A 20,942-nucleotide genomic window follows, 5' to 3' on the forward strand; every position below is an offset into this window, starting at 1 on the left:
AAGATCTCTGATAAACATTAGTTTACAAATTTGGTTTAAAATTTTAATTTCCCCAGCATTACACTTTAAAAAAAAAAAAAAAAGTTTTAATGAAAAGCTCATGGTACTGTTCACCTTAACGAAAAACCATATTTTTACACTAAAAAGTCAAATTTAGTACTCTTCATTTTACCCTTTATTTTATCATTATCATTAAAACTCAAAATTTTCAGGATATTTCCATTAATTTTCTTTTAAAAAAAGGCCACCCACCAAAAAATAATAAAATAGATAAAATGAAACTAAAATAATGACACAGAGACAGATCATTTTTTTCATATTCATTTTTATACAAACCTCGTAACATCTCGAGCTTTCAAAACTCTGAAAATACTTTGCATCGATTCTCCGATGGCAGGAAAATCAAACTCCGGAGACCCAATGCGACGGAACCCACAATCCAAGCAGTGAACTGTCTGAGCCATTCTCTTAGTATTCGCAATGTCGTTGTACGACGCGGCGTTTGTGAACTCGCAGCTCTCGAAACCGACATCAATCTTCGGGCTCCGTCTCTGGGTCGTCATTGGAATCCTTGTCGGTTCTCTGATAGTCCTGATCCTCTTCCTCCTCTCCCTCTGCCTCACCTCCCGTCATCGCTCCCGGGCCCACAAGGCCAATCCCAACCCCACCGCCGCCGACTTGCCCCCTACTCCAGTCAAATCCAAGGAAATCCAGGAAATCGTCAACGACCTCCACGTCGAGATCGGGAAGCCGGAGCACCGGGTGGTGGTGTATTCGGACCGGGCGTCGAGCGGGGAGAGCAGGGGGACATTGAATAGCGGGTGCGAGACGGCGTCGTTTGGGAGCGGGAATGTGGTGGGGCCGGAGGTGTCGCATCTGGGTTGGGGGAGATGGTACACTCTGAGGGAGCTGGAGGCGGCGACGAATGGGTTGTGTGAGGAGAATGTGATTGGGGAAGGAGGGTATGGGATTGTTTACAGTGGGATTCTCAGTGACGGGAGTAAAGTTGCTGTCAAGAACTTGTTGAATAACAGGTACTTTGTTTTTATTTATTTTTTACAATTTTATTCTAAGATTGAAAGTTTTTTTTATTTTTTATTTTTTGTGAATTTTGTGATTTCTGGATTGATTTGGATATGGGTTGGTGGGGTTTTTCTGATAAGATAATATTTGATGATGAATTTTTTATGTTAGATGATGAATTTTTGATGTTTTTAACTCCGCCTATGTCTTACATAGCCGGTCCCAAGCCCGGATAAAGGAGGAGGGGGAGAGCGTCAGGTAGTCGACAGCCGGCACTCCATGATCACGTCGAATCCTTATGAAAATGAATCCAGAACAAAATCGCGCTAAAGCTAGGGCGTCACCCGTAAGTGGCGCGCTGTGTGGCCTGAGCACAGTGATAAGTGAGCAAGGGTCGCTGTATCTCCATCGGCACCCGGATGCAGTGTTAAATGAGCAAGGGGGCCATAGAAACTTCTTTTCGAAGGACTCCACTCAAAGTTGTTTGGGAGCATATGCTCCTATCAACTTTACCCGGGACACACAAAAGAAGTACTTTGATCCTATTAGACGGGGGAGGGTGAAGAAGCTAGGACAGAAGGGTAGAGTTCAAGAGAGCAAAATGCGTTTAGGAACGTGGAATATAGGAACCTTAACGGGAAAATCTATGGAAGTAGTGGAAGTTATGGTGAGGAGAAGGATAAATATTATGTGCCTACAAGAAACTAAGTGGGTTGGTAGTAAGGCAAAGGATCTAGAAAACTCAGGGTTTAAACTTTGGTATTCGGGCACAAATAGAACGAGAAACGGTGTTGGCATCATCGTGGACAAGACCTTGGTACAAGATGTTGTAGATGTCAAGAGGGTAGGAGATAGAATCATGGCAATCAAGATTGTAATAGGACAAGAACTTATCAATGTGATTAGTGCGTACGCACCTCAAGTAGGGTTGGATACGAGTTCGAAGGAGAAATTTTGGGAAGATCTTGGAGACTTGGTGCAAGGAATTGCTCAGACGGAGAAGTTATTTATAGGAGGAGATTTAAATGGACACGTGGGCAGGGAGACAGGCAACTATGGAGGTTTTCATGGTGGCCATGGTTTTGGGGAGAGAAACGAGGATGGGGAAGCTATCTTGGATTTTGCAATGGCATATGATCTCTTCTTAGCCAACACCTTCTTTAAGAAGAGAGAAGAACATGTGATCACCTACAAGAGTGGGTCGTCAAAAACACAAATAGATTTTCTTCTAATGAGGAAAGGGGATCGTATAACTTGTAAGGATTGCAAAGTTATACCAGGAGAGAGCGTGGCTAATCAACATCGCTTGTTGGTGATGGATGTACATATCAAAAGAGTAAGACAAAAGAACAAGACTTGGAAGTGCCCAAGGACTAGATGGTGGAATCTAAAAGAAGAAAAACAAGCCATTTTCAAAGAGAAGGTAATCACCCAATGTGTGTGGGATAGAGAGGGGGAAGCTAGCCAAATGTGGGATTCCATGGCTAGTTGTATCCGAAAAGTAGCAAAAGAGGTATTAGGAGAGTCCAAGGGCTTTACCCCACACCAAAAGGAATCTTGGTGGTGGAATGAGGAGGTACAAACAAAGGTGAAGGCTAAGAAGGAATGTTGTAAAGCCTTATACAAGGAGAGGACTGATGAAAATGGTGAAAGGTATAGAAAAGCGAAGCAAGAGGCGAAGAAAGCTGTCAGAGAAGCTAAGTTAGCGGCTTACGACGATATGTATAAACGACTAGATACCAAAGAAGGAGAGTTGGATATCTATAAACTATCTAGAGCAAGGGAAAAGAAGACAAGGGACCTAAACCAAGTGAGGTGCATCAAGGATGAGGATGGAAAGGTTCTTGCTACAGAGAACGCGGTTAAAGACAGATGGAGAGGTTATTTTCATAATCTTTTCAATGAAGGACATGAAATGAGTGCTTCTTTAGGGGAGTTGAGTAACTCAGAAGAGTGTAGAAACTACTCTTTTTATCGTCGAATCCGGAAGGAAGAAGTGGTTGTAGCTTTGAAGAAGATGAAGCATAAAAAAGCAATAGGCCCAGACGATATACCAATCGAAGTGTGGAAACTTTTGGGAGAGACAGGTATAACATGGCTCACTGACCTTTTCAATAGGATTTTGAAAACGAAGAAGATGCCAAATGAGTGGCGGAGGAGCACTTTGGTGCCTATCTACAAGAATAAGGGCGACGTACAAAATTGCATGAACTATAGGGGTATTAAGCTAATGAGTCATACAATGAAGCTCTGGGAGAGAGTCATTGAGCATAGATTGAGGCAAGAGACACGGGTTTCGGACAACCAATTCGGGTTCATGCCAGGGCGCTCAACCATGGAAGCAATCTATCTCTTACGAAGATTGATGGAAAGATATAGAGATGGGAAAAAGGATTTACACATGGTCTTTATAGATTTGGAAAAAGCGTATGATAGGGTCCCAAGAGACATTCTTTGGAGGATTTTAGAGAAGAAAGGAGTACGAGTAGCATATATCCAAGCTATAAAGGATATGTATGAAGGAGCAAAGACTGCCGTAAGAACTCATGAAGGACAAACCGAAAGCTTTCCCATAACTGTAGGATTACATCAAGGCTCATCCTTAAGTCCTTACCTTTTTGCGTTGGTAATGGATGAGTTAACACGACATATTCAATATGATATTCCTTGGTGTATGCTTTTCGCAGACGATATAGTGTTGATAGATGAAACTCAGGAAGGGGTAAATGCAAAGCTTAACCTTTGGAGAGAAGTGTTGGAATCTAAAGGTCTTCGCCTAAGCCGATCAAAGACAGAATATATGGAGTGCAAGTTCAGTGCAAATGGAGGCCAAAACGAGTTAGGGGTGAGGATCGGAGATCAAGAAATACCAAAGAGCGACCGCTTTCGTTACCTAGGATCTATCTTGCAAAAGAACGAAGAATTAGATGGAGATCTCAACCATAGAATACAAGCTGGATGGATGAAGTGGAAGAGTGCATCCGGCGTGTTGTGTGACCGCCGTATGCCACTGAAGCTCAAGGGAAAATTTTATAGGACGGCAATAAGGCCGGCGATGCTGTATGGCACAGAATGTTGGGCGGTGAAACATCAACACGTACACAAAATGGGTGTAGCGGAGATGAGGATGCTTCGTTGGATGTGTGGGCACACGAGAAAGGATAAGATTAGGAATGAGGATATCCGGGGTAAAGTAGGAGTAGCCGAAATTGAAGGAAAGATGAGAGAAAATCGGTTACGGTGGTTTGGACATGTGCAAAGAAGGCCTACTGACGTTCCGATTAGAAGATGCGACTATGGGACAGAGGTTCAGGGCCGAAGGGGTAGAGGAAGACCTAGGAAAACTTTGGAAGAGACTCTAAGAAAAGACTTAGAGTACTTGGATCTAACGAAGGACATGACAGGATCGAGCACAATGGCGTTCTAAGATTCATATAGCCGATCCCACTCAGTGACTTGGATTTTCCAAGTCTCCAACCGAGAAGTTTTCCTCATTCGGGAAATTAAGGGAACACTACCCCAACCTACATGCTCCACTCAGAAAGCTTCAACATACAAGCTTTAACAAAAGAAAATTCAAAGAACTTAGAGAAGAAGGCTTTGGTGTATTTAACACAATACGTTGAAATGAAGGAAAGCTTATTTATTGATATCCCCGATAAGCTACAAATATGTACATATACATGAGTCAAAATAAGCACACAAGAGGGAGCCTTCACAAAGGTTGCTTAGGAGAAGTCTCAGCAGTCGGTAGAGCCCCAGAAAGAGAAGGCACGGAGGGGGATCATTTGGAGCCTCAGTACTGGACAGAACCCTAGAAGGAAGAGGCATCAGAGGTTGATCATTTGGAGCTTCATTACGCAGTACAGCCCCAGAAGACGAAGGCAATAAATGCCTTTGGAACAAACCCACAAATCTCTGATGATCAAGTAAAACCTGACCATCAGTTTCCTTCATCTGGTCAAGCTTCCTCTTCATGTTTGTAGCATAGTCATGTGCGAGCCGGTGCAACTGTTTATTCTCATGCTTGAGCCCTCTAATCTCCTGTTTGAGACTCATCACTTCAGCCGCCAATGATTCAACTTGGCGGGTTCGAGCAAATAGGCGTTGGGCCATATTAGACACAGAACCTGCACACTGAACACTGAGAGCCAGCGAATCCTTAACAGCTAACTCATCAGACCGTTTGGAAAGTAGTCTGTTATCTTTGGGAGTGAGAAGGTTCCTGGCCACCACCGCAGCGGTCGTATCATTCTTCATCACGGAATCCCCAACGGTAAGAGGACCAGTAGGGGAGACGAAGGATGGGCGCCATATGTTGTCTGGAGAAGGCGGGGCTGCCTCTTCAACAAGGTTCAAGTCAAAACGACGGTCGGAGGGGCCAGACATTTTCAAAGGTGTTGAAGAGAGAAGAGGTCGGACAAATCAAGATCTTAGAAGTGCAAGAATGAAGCTTCTACTGGTGGAGATTCAAGTGTGCTTTGGAACTTAATGCCAGCCCCTATAAAAATCTGCACTCGACGAAGCTTCAGAAATCGAAGAGGCGCCTGCTCAGAAATCGAAGAGGCGTTTGCTTTCTCAAAAGCTGGGCTGCTTAGAGATCACGAGGGTTGATCTCAGAAATCGAAGAGGCGTTTGCTTTCTCAAAAGTCGGGCTGCTCAAAGACCACGAAGGCCGATCTCAAAAATCGAAGAGGCGCTCGCTTTCTCAAAAGCTGGGCTCCCCAGAGACCACGAGGGCCGATATCAGAAATCGAAGAGGCACCTACTTTTCCAGCCTTTTCCAGCCTTGTCAGCACCTGTCACACGCACACTCAGTTTTGCGGAAATTATGGGCATTCTGTCAAAGACTTCTGGGGAAGTAGAAAACACATGAATCTTACTGTTCAATCACCCACTTCCCACACGCAACAATAGCTCATGGGTACCACAGATAACTTTGCCAAAGTTCTCTGCCAAAGTTGAGCACGTGAAGCTTGCAGCTCCCACTACATCGCTCTGACCAAGAAGGGTAAAAGAATAGCAAAGAAACAGCACTAACAAAGTTTAGACCCATAAATTTTGAAGGTCTAACTACCATATTATTACCCACAAGGGTAAAGGAACAGTACCATTGCTGGATAATTGGAAAGTCCCTGTGTGTCAACCTCTGTGCTTCGTGGCAAGGTAGACTAGCAAACATGCCCAACCTTTACTCACATTCGAGAAAACACTCCCAATAAGATTGCTTGCTCCAAAATCGAAGAGGCACCGTCCTCCGAATCTCGAGAGCCAGACTCCCAACATGACTACTTTCTTAAAAATCGAAGAGAGGGTAAAGGAACAGTACCACTGCTGGATAATTGGAAAGTCCCTGTGTGTCAACCTCTGTGCTTCGTGGCAAGGTAGACTAGCAAACATGCCCAACCTTTACTCACATTCGAGAAAACACTCCCAACAAGATTGCTTGCTCCAAAATCGAAGAGGCACCGCCCTCCGAATCTCGAGAGCCAGACTCCCAACATGATTACTTTCTCAAAAATCGAAGAGACACTGCTCCCCGAATCTCGAGAGCCAGACCCCCAGCATGATTGCTTTCTCAAAAATCGATGAGGCATCGTTCTCCGAATCAATCGAAGAGGCGCTCGCTTTCTCAAAAGCTGGGCTGCTCAGAGACCACGAGGGCCGATCTCAGAAATCGAAGAGGCACCTACTTTTCTAGCCTTGTCAGCACCTGTCACACGCACACTCAGCTTTGCAGAAATTATGGGCATTCTGTCGAAGACTTCTGGTGAAGTAGAAAGCACATGAATCTTACTGTTCAATCACCCACTTCCCACACGCAACAATAGCTCATGGGTACCACAAATAACTTTGCCAAAGTTCTCTGCCAAAGTTGAGCACGTGAAGCTTGCAGCTCCCACTACATCGCTCTGACCAAGAAAGGTAAAAGAATAGCAAAGAAACAGCACTAACAAAAGTTTAGACACATAAATTTTGAAGGTCTAGCTACCATATTATTACCCACAACTGTAAAGGAACAGTACCACTGCTGGATAATTGGAAAGTCCCTGTGTGTCAATCTCTGTGCTTCGTGGCAAGGTAGACTAGCAAACATGCCCAACCTTTACTCACATTCGAGAAAACACTCCCAATAAGATTGCTTGCTCCAAAATCGAAGAGGCACCGTCCTCCGAATCTCGAGAGCCAGACTCCCAACATGACTACTTTCTCAAAATCGAAGAGAGGGTAAAGGAACAGTACCATTGCTGGATAATTGGAAAGTCCCTGTGTGTTAACCTTTGTGCTTCGTGGCAAGGTAGACTAGCAAACATGCCCAACCTTTACTCACATTTGAGACAACACTCCCAACAAGATTGCTTGCTCCAAAATCGAAGAGGCACCGCCCTCCGAATCTCGAGAGCCAGACTCCCAACATGATTACTTCCTCAAAAATCGAAGAGACACTGCTCTCCGAATCTCGAGAGTCATACCCCCAGCATGATTGCTTTCTCAAAAATCGAAGAGGCATCGTTCTCCGAATCTCGAGAGCCAGATACCACATACCACTTTTTCAAAGTGCTCTGACAGAGTTAAAACATGTGAAACTGGCAGCTCCCACTACCGTGCTATGACCAAGCAGGGTAAAGGAATAGCATTACTACTTGTTGTTAGGGAGACTCCTATATATGTCGACCTCCATCCCCAACGGACAGGCAGACCTGCAAAAATGCTCAACCCTTCATCATATCTGAGAGGGCACTCCCAACGAAGCCTTTCGAAATATTCAGCTTTCTTTCCCCCCGATAATACCTCTGCAAACAAGCTATACTAGAGCAAGAATATCTCATATCATCAGGGTTAAAAGCAAGAGTATCCCATATCATGTTTTTTCCCTGTCTTTTCTTTTGGCCTTGTTTTTACCTGCAAGACAAGGAGAAAGAGAGCAATCAGTCAGCACTTGGAATCAAGCTTCCAGCCAGGAACTGACTGCCTGGAACCCCTTACCTGATTACTTACCTGGCATTGCTCTCGAGTACTCATCTTCAACATCTTATGTTTCCAGGGAAGATTCCGCATCTGCTTGAGGAACAGATAGGGCAAGTGCGAAGGATACAAGGAAGCATGTGGAGACAAGCGTAACAGCACACGTGCCGATACATTCATTACTCTGTCAAAAGCAAAAGTATCCCATATCAGCAGGGTGGAACGTACTCTAGATTTGATGGACTTGTTTTGACCCTCAAATTCTTCAGTCGGCCTTATACTCTGGAGGAAACCAGAAAACCCTCCAGCTCAGTTCAAGAATAAGCCTGTGGAAAGTTACTTCTTCAAAAGCAAAAGTATCTCATATCATCTCTTCTCATTTTTCTTCTCTTTATCCTTCATGCTGCTGCAAGATGGGGAGAAGGTGAACAATCAGTCGAAGCTCTGATTGCTTACCTTGTCTGTCACCTCTTTCAGCAGACCCCCTAGCTCGGCGACTTGGGGGACTCCTACTACATGGTTTGTATCGCGCTTGACTAAGCCTGAAACTACAAGTAAGCTTCAAGTGAAATTGATACATTACCTTGTGCATCTCCACCAGTTAAAGATACCACCCCTGGATGGAGGAAGAGTACTTCCAGAGAAGATGCCACATCTACCTATGAGACAGATAAGGCAAGTCAAGACGACACCACACTCCGATACTTAGAAGTTTCGTGATTACGAGATCATTCTCCCACAATATTTCCTAATGTCATTTGTACTAAATCATTCACTTGTACTCACTAAATGAGAGCTTGAACCTATGTACTTGTGTAAACCCTTCACAATTAATGAGAACTCTTCTATTCCGTGGACGTAGCCAATCTGGGTGAACCACGTACATCTTGTGTTTGCTTTCCTATCTCTATCCATTTATATACTTATCCACACTAATGACCGGAGCAATCTAGCGAAGATCACAAAAAGCGATCGTTTTCGCTACCTAGGATCTATCTTGCAAGAGAACGGAGAATTAGATGGAGATCTCAACCATAGAATACGAGCTGGATGGAAAGAGTGCATCCGGCGTGTTGTGTGACCGTCGTAGGCCACTGAAGCTCAAGGGAAAATTTTATAGGACGGCAATAAGGCTAGCGATGTTGTATGGCATAGAATGTTGGGTGGTGAAGCATCAACACGTACACAAAATGGGTGTAGCGGAGATGAGGATGCTTCGTGGGATGTGTGGGCACACGAGAAAGGATAAGATTGGGAATGAGGATATCCGAGGTAAAGTAGGAGTAGCCGAAATTGTAGGAAAGATGAGAGAAAATCGGCTCCGGTGATTTTGAACATGTGCAAAGAAGGCCGACTGACGCTCCGGTTCGAAGATGTGACTACGGGACAGAGGTTCAGGGCCGAAGGGGTAGAGGAAGACCTAGGACAACTTTGGAAGAGACTCTAAGAAAAGACTTAGAGTACTTGGATCTAACGGAGGACATGACACAAAACCGAGCGCAATGGCGTTCTAGGATTCATATAGCCGACCCCACTTAGTGGGAAAAGGCTTTGTTGTTGTTGTTGTTGTTGATGAATTTTTGATGTTTTTATTGTAATATTTGACATTAGATTGATTATTTTCAGTTGAATTATGCTTGGTTGCTGAAAAATAGAAGTTTTTTTGGCGTTGGGATATGTCTCATAATTGTGATAGAAATTTTTACAAGGATAGAAAGATGGGTTAGGTGTAACAGTATCAAGTTTTTCTGGTCTGAGTAACTGTAAGAAGTTGACTTCAAGGATTTTTTTTTCTTCCTCTGTGTGTATATATACACATACATATATGTACTATATATTTTAGTTCTGTTTCTGCATTTTCTCGGCAACCAAACAGGGTACTTCTGTGTATCGGCGTTTCACTGTTCGGTTATCTATTATTACTGAGTCCCTCTTTTCCGGTTATTCTTGTCTTGCGTTTGTTAGAATTGTGCTGCAAAGTTGCATACTCAACCCATCTTCTTTTTTAAGTTTCTTGTGCTTAGTCAAGCTTGAATTGATGAAGATGGCATCAGAATCAGTTTCTCACTTTACTCTCTCTTCACACAGCACAATTTGACTTATCTCAAATGTCTTTTCGTTGTCACTGTTCGTACTTTAATGTGTATGGCTGCATTGCCAACGATTAACTGATTGGTACTTTGTGCCTTGCCTTTTGGATATCCCAATATCTTTTATGCATGTGAGTTACGCATTTGCTTATGATACTGGCTGATCTTCAGGGGTCAAGCAGAGAAAGAATTTAAAGTGGAGGTGGAAGCAATTGGGCGTGTGAGACACAAAAATCTTGTAAGATTACTTGGATACTGTGTTGAGGGTGCATACAGGTACTGACGTTTTATCTTATAATTTGAGTCTGAGGTTCTTGTTGTGTGTTTAGAGATGTTATATAAGTTCTGGTTTCTTTCGTAGGATGCTTGTGTATGAGTACGTTGACAATGGCAATCTGGATCAGTGGCTTCATGGGGATGTTGGTGAAGTCAGCCCGCTAACATGGGATATCCGTATGAATATTATACTGGGAACAGCAAAAGGGTACTCGGATTAAATTAGTTTTGCTCGACTATTCTTTTACTTTCTCACAAAGAATAAGATAGATTCATATTGATGTATATAAGTGACCTTTGGGGTTCCCTCATTGTGCAGTTTGGCCTATCTTCATGAGGGTCTTGAACCAAAGGTTGTTCATCGAGATGTGAAATCTAGCAACATACTAATTGATCGCCAGTGGAACCCCAAAGTATCTGATTTTGGGCTTGCTAAGCTCCTGTGCTCCGAGAACAGTTATGTGACAACTCGAGTGATGGGAACATTTGGGTTAGTTCTCATTTTCATTTAAAATTTTATTTACAAATTTATCTTATCATATGCAGAGTCATATGTGCTTGAAAATCAATCTTATATTTGGTGGTTACTTTAGTTATGTTGCACCGGAATATGCTTGCACGGGAATGCTGAACGAGAAGAGTGATGTTTATAGCTTTGGAATACTTATTATGGAGCTTATATCCGGGAGAAGCCCCGTTGATTATAGTCGACCACAAGGAGAGGTTAGGTTTTGACCCTTTCCCCCCACAACCCCCCTCATGTATCAAGTTTTCTTCCCCTGCTACTAACTGTAATTGAATTTAATGAATATTATCAGGTGAATCTAGTTGAATGGTTAAAAACCATGGTTGGGAAACGAAAAGCAGAGGATGTGGTTGATCCCAAGCTGCCCGAGAAGCCTGCTTCAAAAGCACTTAAACGTGCTCTGTTGGTTGCTCTTCGATGTGTTGATCCTGATGCCACAAAAAGGCCAAAAATGGGACATGTGATCCACATGCTCGAGGCTGATGACTTGCTATTCCGTGATGTATGTACAATTGAAAACTAATCTCATGATTCTTGATCGCCGTCTGTTCTTAATATAAAACTCCTTATCCAATGTCATTGACATGCAGGAACGCCAGCCTGGTAGAGATGCGTCCTGATCAGACCCTGATTCTCAACAGCACAATCACGTTGTTGTGAAGATAAATGAAAACACTTGAGCGAAAGGACTTCTGATACTAGTGAAGGTTATACCGGTAGGAACCATCACCAACCTACGAGGTGGAGATAATGCCCCGAGAGGATTGCGTGACTAACATCTTTATCTCCAGGTTTCTGAAGCTCATATTTCTTCTACCCTGATTTTTGTTGTATGTTCAATAATTTAAATCCTCTTCCTGCTTAGTTGCATATTTTTTAGGACGTGCACCGAATTCGGATGCACTTGTACAATTCAAACAATTTGTTCTTCATTCTCATAGGAAATATAATTCATTACTGTTGCTTTGCTTGTAAAAACAAGATATATCATTAGTGTTGCATCAAAAAATATATAATTATATATATGTGTATGTATGTATTCTTTCTCAGTTTAGGCATTGATAAAGTTACTTATGTGCATTCCCTTTCAATTTGATTGTCCACCACATTCCAGTTGCGTTAAGGAATGAATTGTTTAATACTTGTATTGTTCATGTTGGCTTCCAACTTCCTGTCACCATCAATGCCAGCCTCAATGTTAGATGGTGATGAGCTGTAGACCCCTTAACGAGGACGCACAAATAAAACTGGTTGTAAACTTTCAATTTGAGTGACACCAAGTCGACAATAAATTGTATATGTAAGGGTTTGTTCCCTTTCATTGATGACCTAGTGCTTCTCAGATCATTTTTAATTAAACGTTTTTTACAATTTCACGTTTGTGTATACTCCCTAAATTTAACATGATGTTTAGGTCTACTTTTATATAAATCACTTTTGCTCATAAGCGTTTTTATTATTAGAAAGTGCTCTTATTAAATGTTGAAATTTTTATTGAAAATCCAACTACTTTTTGAAGAAGCATGTAGCAAGTTATCCAGAAAACACTTCTAGGACCCTTTTGCTTTTGGAGTGTGCTATCCACATATTTTATTTTACTTCTCATACACCTTTTGATAATTTATGTCCATTGATCTTCTTTAATTCATCCGATCTGACGGTCGATAATTAAAAAAATATGTGAAAAGTAAAATAGGATGTGTAGATCTCTGCTTTTTTTGCTTCACCAATGCAATCGCCTGATTTGTTTTTCTTCTAGTGTTTATATTTTTGACCTTTTCAACGCATTTGTTTGCGTAGCGTAAAAGTTGAAATGTTTGACTTGGGCATGAATTTTAGTCAAAAAAGCAATAATGTGCAGCTGGGCCAATATTCCCAAGTAATTGCCTACAATTCTTAAACCTAGTGTGAGATTTACTATTGACACTTATTAGTAAGCAATGAGTCTTTTGCTCTAACAATTGCCGACTCATTTGTGCTTCATGTAGAAGCACCTAGGGGTGGAAAAAATTTCCACAAAATCCCGAACCGAACCGAAAAAATCCCAATCCCAAATCAAAAATTTCCCAAACCGAAATTTCCGAAATTTTTGGGATGCTATCCTGAACCAATCGTGAAATTTTGGTACAGGATTCGGGATTGGCTTTTTGATATTTCGGGAATCCCATACCGAACCGAAAATATATATTATTAATTATTATATATATATATTTATACATATATATTATTCTTTTATAATTGATTATGGACTTTATGGTTTGAACTTATTACAGAGAATGGAATATGTTATGAATTATGGTATGGCGTAAGCAATGTTGTTTTATTTATGTCGAAACAAGGAATGTTGGATCAGCTAGTTACTATGCTTGCGTCTCTTTACTGTTTACACCAATAAATGGAGCTTGTTGGCATTGTAAATATGTATTTTATATATGCAGATTACTGGTAAATGGACAGCAAAGCAGCGCAAGGTAGCAATGCTAGTCAGTCAGGTTTCAAGCAAAGTTTACAGTTTGCAATCCAATGCTTGTGCCCCGATATGAGATTATATTTGCATTTAAACCAGCAAGAGATGCAATAGATTCTCAGTCTCAGACTAACCAGCCCGCACAATCTATCACTTCCAAGAATGTGAATGAGACTTGCTTGATATGTTTGCACAATCTAACAATTCATTCAATGAGTTACAAAAGCATAATATGTCAAATTTTAGTCCAAAAGCCCAAAACCATTTCTGGATTCCCGATTTGTCCCGAAATCCCGAAACTATTTCGAGATTCCCGAAAATTGGGATTTCCGAAAATTTGATTTGGGATCAGTATTCAAATTAGGATTCTCGAAAAATTTGATTTGGGAATTGGGACAAGGGTTTCGGTATGAGATCCCATACCGAACCACCCCTAGAAGCACCCAATCACTTTTCTCTAACTAACAATGAAAATGACAACTGTTGGCAGAGATTAACTTTGCAAGTTGTGACCCATATTCCCAAATAATTGAACTTGCAGGCACCACTAGGGGTGGTTGGGTATTAGATCCCAAATAAAAAATGGGATCCCAAATTTCAAATAAAAAATTTTCGGAACAGGAATTTAAATACTAATTCCAAATCGAAATTTCAGTATTCCTAATTTTCGGAATTCTCGAAATATTTTCGGTATCTCGGGATGAATTGGGATTGCATTTTGGCTTTTGGGCTTTTGGTTCGGTTCGGTTCGGTTCAAGATTCTTGAACCATTGAATGTGTAATCCCTATTTCCATACCAAAAGGTTCAAGATCGGTTCGGTATGGATTCCAAAAAAATCGGTACTTTCGGTTTGAGAATTTTGCGGTATAGAATTGGAATTTTTTTTATTTGGTTTGGAATTTTCGGGAAAATTTTCCAGGCCTAGGCACCATTAACATTAGGAAAATTTTATTTAAACTCATTTAACATGTCTTTACATCCAACTTACTCTTTGCACCCATATTATTTTTAATTAAACTATCAATATCTTTTTAAACCCAAATTTACTACCTAAACTACCTTCACAAACCCAATTCAATATGTAAATTTATCTTTTACACCCATATGAAAAATAAAAAACCAAAAAATCAAAGCATTGTCTTCTCTGACATTCTCTCCTTCCAACAGTTACTTTTGATGGAGTCTCCATCACCCTCTACATCGTTGCTCTCTTAAGTTAGTTCGTATTTGTCAGAACTTTATAGTATTGGTCAATTTTCTCATTAGATTTGTTGAGGGGAGTCCTTGAATTGCTACTTACTCATTCGTTTCATTGCAAGAGCCAATTTTTAATATAATTAATTGCAGCACAATGCATGTTGTTATTTGACATATCCTGGGTAGAATTTAAAGACTTAAGTTGTTAAAGATGTTTTTGAAATTAGGCTCTCACGTGCATCATATGTGCTGCATACAAGTTTATGTTTCCATGTTTTCAATTTGAGCTTGCATTAAACTTTATTAAGATTTTTATTTGTTTCTTCCCTCAACTCTGTCCAACTTTTAAGGGATTGAATATGATGGGTTTGCATGCACGCCATACCCCTCCACCCTTCCTCTGTACAAAAAAGGAAGAGAAAACTCCTCCCTTTCCCGTCCACTCCATGCGTTCCCATTTCAGCCGGGCATAGGAGAAGGGGTAGTTGGCTTAGTATAGATTGTCAATAGTTCAAAATTACTATCCATCCGTACAAAAGGGCTTGTTTTTCACTATAAGTGTGTCTTATGATTTTTGTCATAATAGAACGTAGGAGAATGATACTTGATGGTGATGGTTAGATTTGATTATTGGGTGTGGGTTTATAATCATTTTTATTATTAGTTTTTATCCTGTACTTTAAGGTAATTATGCAATAAGATAATAAAGTAATTTACATTTACAGTTTAAGTTGGGTGTAAAGAGATGTTACATGGGTTCAAATAAAATTTCCCTTAACATTATAATTCAAGATTCAAGTAGTTAAAAGTGTTTACCTATACGAAAATTTGTGTTAATTCTCTCATTTCCGACATGGCTTATTTTAGAGAGAGAAATATTATTAAAACCCTTGTTATATCAACCTCGCAAGACTACTACATTGTAAAAAAAATAAATAAAAAGATAAAAAAATCTTATATGTATTTTGGTTTTTAATATAAGCGATAACAAAATAGAAATTTACACAAAATCTCAATTGTAAGGATAATTATTTTCGACACATTAGTTTTGTCACCACCATGAGCTTCATCACCATTATACAATTATTACCTCACGAATGATAATAACGTACAAGTTTCTCTATATCATAAATCACAATTCAAATATATAAAGTTTCAAACGAAAAAAAAAAAGGTTATTCGATAAGAAATTTGTAAATCAAGTAACTGTCTTTGCATTTGACGTTATATGTTCTATTCCACTCCCTAGTTGTATTAGTAACACTTGTATCAACGAAAAAAAGTCAATCTAATTTTTAAAGTCCCAAATAAAAAAAAAAATTGAGAATTGGATTTAGACAGTAGCAAATTTTATCTTCTGGAAATGATTTCGAATTTTTTTTATAGGATTTATATACAAAAGATTTTTGAAATTGACCCATATCATTAAGATGGTATTTGAAATTGAAAATCAATTAATATAGTCCATAAGAATATGTATCGCAAATCAATGTGGTCATTCTGTTACAATTCTGTAAAAAAAATTTGTTATGTACTGATGTGACACATAAATGGCTCCCACAAGTTTTTTTTTTTTTTTAAAATCATAATGGTCCCTGAAATTGACCCACACCATAAAGATGATCTTTGAAATCGAAAATTAATCAATATAATCCTAAAATAGATGTATCAAATCAATGGGGTCATTTTGTCTTAATTCTATCAAAAATTTGTTATGTGCAGATGTGATACATAAATGGACCCAATAGTCTAACTAAATAAAAAATGAATTTCTTCAGCAAAAAAGAAAAAAAAAACTAGAAATAGGTTTAATAATTTAATAGTTAATTAAAAAAATTGTCAACACAAAAACTCAATCCCACAATCACCTATGAGCCCAACCCACTCCTCTACTTCCACATATGGTAGCCTTAGCCAACTCTTCCCTAAAAAAGAAAATTCTCAAGACACCATCCTTTTCACTCTTTGACACCCTTCATCAAATTGGACTAGGATGGAAACCACCTTTGGTTATGGCTTGGATTGGTGACAACTTTTGTGACTCTATCGTTTACATTTGGGTGATCAACAACCTTACAACCTTAATCTCGAAGAGCTTGTTGGGCGCTCCCCTAGTGATCTTGGTGACGCGAAGAATGGCAAGCTCAGCCTTGAGATAATCTCATTGTGTGAAAAGGTGTTTTGACAACTTTTTAAATTAATTATTAAACCCACATCAGTACATAACATAATTGTGACCGAATGACCACATTAATTTGTGACACCTATTTTTCAAGGACCACGTTGACCAATTTTCTAATTCAGGGACCATCTTGATTGTGTGAGTTAATTTCACTGAGCAATTGTGATAAAAACTTTTACATGTTGTGGGCCCCATTTATATGCAACATCAACACATAACATAATTTTTGATAAAATTATGACGGAAGGACCACATTTATTTGTGACACATATTTTCAAGAACTACCTTGATAGATTTTCAAAATTAGAAATAATTTTAATGGTGTTAATCAATTTCAAAAACCATTTGTGATATAAATCATATTTTTTATATTGAAATTCAATTTAAAAGTGAAATATGAACAAATGTATACATGGAAGAAAACGTGCACGAAAAAATCAGGGCCCAAGCTCAAAGGCCCGTAACAAAACCCATCCTCTAACCATCAATACCGTTCATCTGGTGGTGACAGCCACGTTACCCGGCCGCGTCGCACACAAAGCACAATCGAAACCGTCCGTTCCGTCAACGTGCAACCCCAGCATAACAACCGAAGGTCCTCGAACCTCAACGGAAATATCACCGACGCCCACGTGTCGCCCTCTCCCCTTACATCCTCGGGTGAGCCTATTACTGTCCTTCACCCACTTGTAAACAGCAGCCTCACATTTTCAACGAAGACATCCAAATACCGAGTCGCCAAAGCTCCAATCTTTCGTCGAAATTTCTCGATTTCTCCTCTGAATCAGGTACAAATATATCTCTCTCTCTCTGTTTAAAATATAATTAGGCTAAATTGTTTCAAGTTTACTTTTTTTTTTCTTTCCCAATTTCTGTTTCGCATAGATTGACTTTAGGGTTAGGGTTTTTTGTTTTCAATTTATCAAATTTCGGTGTAGATTTCTGAAGATCTAACGGTTAGGTAGGTGAGTGGGTCTATTCCTAGAAATGTTAATTTGTTAATTTTTTTTGTATATGTTGTTTGATTATGCTTGTATTTCTGATTTGAATTTTTATTTCTTTTTATGTATCTGTATGTGATTTGATTAGGTTAGCTTTAATTTTTGTTTAATTTTGTTTTAGAAGCTTATAATTTTGTGAGGTTGGTGTTTATATCTTTGAAGCTAAAATTTATGACTTGAAAGTTTAAACGTTTGTGTAGAAATTTGGGGGTTTTGTTATTAATTAGGTATGGGTAGGATTTTGAGTGTTGGTATTTGTTCTCTGCCCGTTTGGTACTGTACGAAATGGCCGAAAATAGGTAGCAAAGCATGTAAGCTATTTTTATTTTCGTTGTCATACAGATTTTTCTTTGCTTCGTTGTATTTTGGTTCTGTCAGGTGGAATACAGAATTTCAGATAAGGTTCAGATTAACTGTTTTTCTTTTTTTTTTAAATTTTTTAAATTTTTTATAATTCCGTAAAGAGAAACATAAGATGAAGAGGATTTGTTTTCTGGTGGTTTGGGATGAAGAGGATTTGTTTTTTGGTGGTTTGGGGGAGGGAGTCATAGCTTATTGTTTCGTATATGCTTAACTTGGTTAAATTGATTTTGAATGTTGCTTGAAGAGTGGTAATAACTCATCAAACACGCATGAAATTGTTTGAACTGTTGAAATTGCATGCTATTATAATGGAAGAAATGAACGGGACGTACCTGTGCTTTTCGGTTTATCTGTTTGCGGCTGATTTTGTCAACTCAACTGGGCTTATGTTTTCGGTGATTACTGCTTAGTTGGTCATTTTCATAATTTTGTTATTCTACTGCCTGGAATCATGTGGAAGGTTGCATAATATGTTTGTTAGAATTCTCCTGCTGTCATCTCCCGGATGACTAGAGAGGCTGATTTACAACCTGATAACTCATCATGTTTATGTCTCCCGGATAATATGTTTGTTGAATTCACTTTTTCTTCTGCTGTCATCTCTCGGATGACTATAGAGGCTGATATACAACGTGATATCTCATCATGTTTAAGTCTTCCTCACTTTTTGGTTTTGGATGCCTTTTGAGATTGATTTCCTATACGATATCTGATCACATTTTCTTCTTCTTGCAGTGAATACACAATAATGAGTCGTCCACAAGAACCACACCGACCGTTCTTCCATTTCGGAAATCCCTTTAAGATGATTGCACCAAAGGGTTCCCAGCTGTCTCCAAGGCTTCTTGGACTGTTGAACACTTTTGAGGAAACATTAGCTGGGAGGCTAAGAAAGCTTAACCCAAAAGACAAGGATGATGTCCTCAGCTTGTCATGGATGAAATTAGCTATGGAGTCTCTCTGTGGAACTCATAATGACATAAAATCTCTCATAGCTGAAATCGATCTCCCTGTGAGTAACTGGGATGAGAAATGGATTGATGTGTACTTGGACATCAGTGTGAAGTTGCTCGATGTATGCATTGCTTTTAGCTCTGAGATCTCACGTTTAAACCAGGGGCATCTTTATCTTCAATGCGTCTTGCATAATTTGGATTCAACTTCTTCGGACCAATTTATTCGGGCCCGTTCTTCACTTGATGGATGGAGGCATCATATTGGTTCAACAAACCCCAGAGTTGAGAACTGTAGCACCATTTTGGACAAGCTTGTGGAATCCCTTGACCTTCCGAAGGTTAAGAACTCAGCAAAAGGGAAACTTTTGATGCGTGCTATGTATGGAGTTAAGGTGTTGACAGTATCTGTTTGTAGTGTCTTTGCTGCCGCCTTTTCTGGTTCCGCAAAGAAGTTGTTAGACTTGAATGTTGCAGAGACATATTTGTGGGCACAAGCGTTTAACGATTTACAGGGTAATGTAAATGGGGAAATTAGAAATGTATTTTCTAGTGGAAGAGTCATGGTACTGAAAGAGCTGGAAGCAGTTGATGATGTTGTTAAGGAACTGTATCCCAAGATCCAAGATGGCGTTGGCCTCGCTGAAGGGAACACATTCAAGAATTCTGTTTCAGACCTGGACAGGAAGGCGCAGAAACTTTCTCAAGGGCTAGATCTTCTTACAAAAGAAGTGGATGGCTTTTTCCAAATCCTTTTAGCAGGACGTGATACATTGCTTTCCAAACTAAGATCAGGTGGATCAGTCTCAGAACGGATGCTGACGGGAAATGTGGAAGGTCGGTTGGTGAGATGAATGATGATCTTAGCAAGCCAACCTCTCTTATATATAAAGATGGTTTTAGGTATGGGGTTTTATGTTTTCTTATTTTTGTTAGTATACGATCGTGTATGGTTTGTAATCGGTATGTTGTGAGTTATAGTAGTTATATTATTATTGTACTGGCGTGTCTAAGTGTAATGTTGTACAATGGATTGCTAATGATATATAAAAGGGTTTGGTTTGAAATTGTGGGAGTCTGCTATTCGACTGCTGGTTCTGTACTGCTGGTTCTGTTCTGCGATATTTGAGAATCACTGTCAATACCTCGGCGTTGGTCCGGGGATCGCACCACTCGAACCTTTTTTTTTTCATGCTTTTCCCAGAGGTCTTTTAAGTTTGAAGATACATTTACTTTCTTTTCGCCTGTAGTTTATTATCAAAATTCACTTGCTGACGGTTTTTGATGTCTAGCTTCTGCCGTGGATGATTACCAGCGGGAAGTTTCTCACTCGGTGTGACAAACAGGTATTTGATACATTGAATTTTTGTAGACATGACTTTGGTGTGCATTTTGCAATCAGAAGAAGGTGTTCGTAGAATGTGTCCTTTGTATCTGGTTCTAACCACTTGCTGCTTCATCATCCTCAAACGTTTTCCATGGAAAAGTTTTCGGTTAATCCCAACTATCATTTAGGACTTTTAGAATGCATTTGTTGCACCGGACTATCTCGAACCGGACTAACTTTAGGACTAAGCTGAACTTGCTTAGAACAGATTAAACTGAACTGATTTAGTGAAACGTTTAGTGCATAGTTGAGCTAAGAAGCAGGACTCTTATATTGTGTTACTTAATCATTATCTATTAATATTTCCTTATTAATTTAATCTATATCTATTAATATTATATTATTACTGTATTTTTCTAGAATCATCTTTTTTCCTATTTGTTTCTCCGCTCACTGTCTTCTTCCCCTCTCCCCTGTTTCCCCCATTTTCGCCCACTGTTCTCTGTACCACTGTCTCCTCCCCTCTCCCTATTTCCTCCCGCTTCACCTCAAATTACTTTGGTCTTCTTT

At 39.7% G+C, this 20,942-nt stretch overlaps 2 protein-coding genes across 4 annotated transcripts; both read left to right on the forward strand.

Moving 5' to 3' along the window:
* Nucleotides 1-265: 265 nt before the first annotated feature.
* On the forward strand, nt 266-11,930 carry LOC103439214 (probable serine/threonine-protein kinase At1g01540). The gene is made up of 7 exons (XM_008377759.4): nt 266-1,034; nt 10,251-10,355; nt 10,441-10,563; nt 10,675-10,845; nt 10,949-11,078; nt 11,174-11,383; nt 11,472-11,930. The coding sequence occupies exons 1-7, from the start codon at nt 481-483 to the stop codon at nt 11,499-11,501; spliced, it is 1,323 nt and encodes a 440-aa protein (XP_008375981.3). The 5' UTR covers nt 266-480; the 3' UTR covers nt 11,502-11,930.
* Nucleotides 11,931-17,156: 5,226 nt separating this feature from the next.
* On the forward strand, nt 17,157-20,112 carry LOC103439213 (protein BPS1, chloroplastic-like). 3 transcript variants are annotated; one of them, XM_008377757.4, is made up of 2 exons: nt 17,157-17,516; nt 18,828-20,112. In XM_008377757.4, the coding sequence occupies exon 2, from the start codon at nt 18,841-18,843 to the stop codon at nt 19,897-19,899; it is 1,059 nt and encodes a 352-aa protein (XP_008375979.1). In that variant the 5' UTR covers nt 17,157-17,516; nt 18,828-18,840; the 3' UTR covers nt 19,900-20,112. The 3 variants fall into 3 exon arrangements, with proteins under 3 accessions (XP_008375979.1, XP_008375980.1, XP_028954112.1); XM_008377758.4 differs by lacking the exon at nt 17,157-17,516 and adding an exon at nt 17,521-17,693; XM_029098279.2 differs by lacking the exon at nt 17,157-17,516 and adding an exon at nt 17,528-17,689.
* Nucleotides 20,113-20,942: the final 830 nt, after the last annotated feature.

Source organism: Malus domestica, chromosome 07, assembly GCF_042453785.1.
Source record: "Malus domestica chromosome 07, GDT2T_hap1".
Lineage (NCBI taxonomy): Eukaryota > Viridiplantae > Streptophyta > Magnoliopsida > Rosales > Rosaceae > Malus > Malus domestica.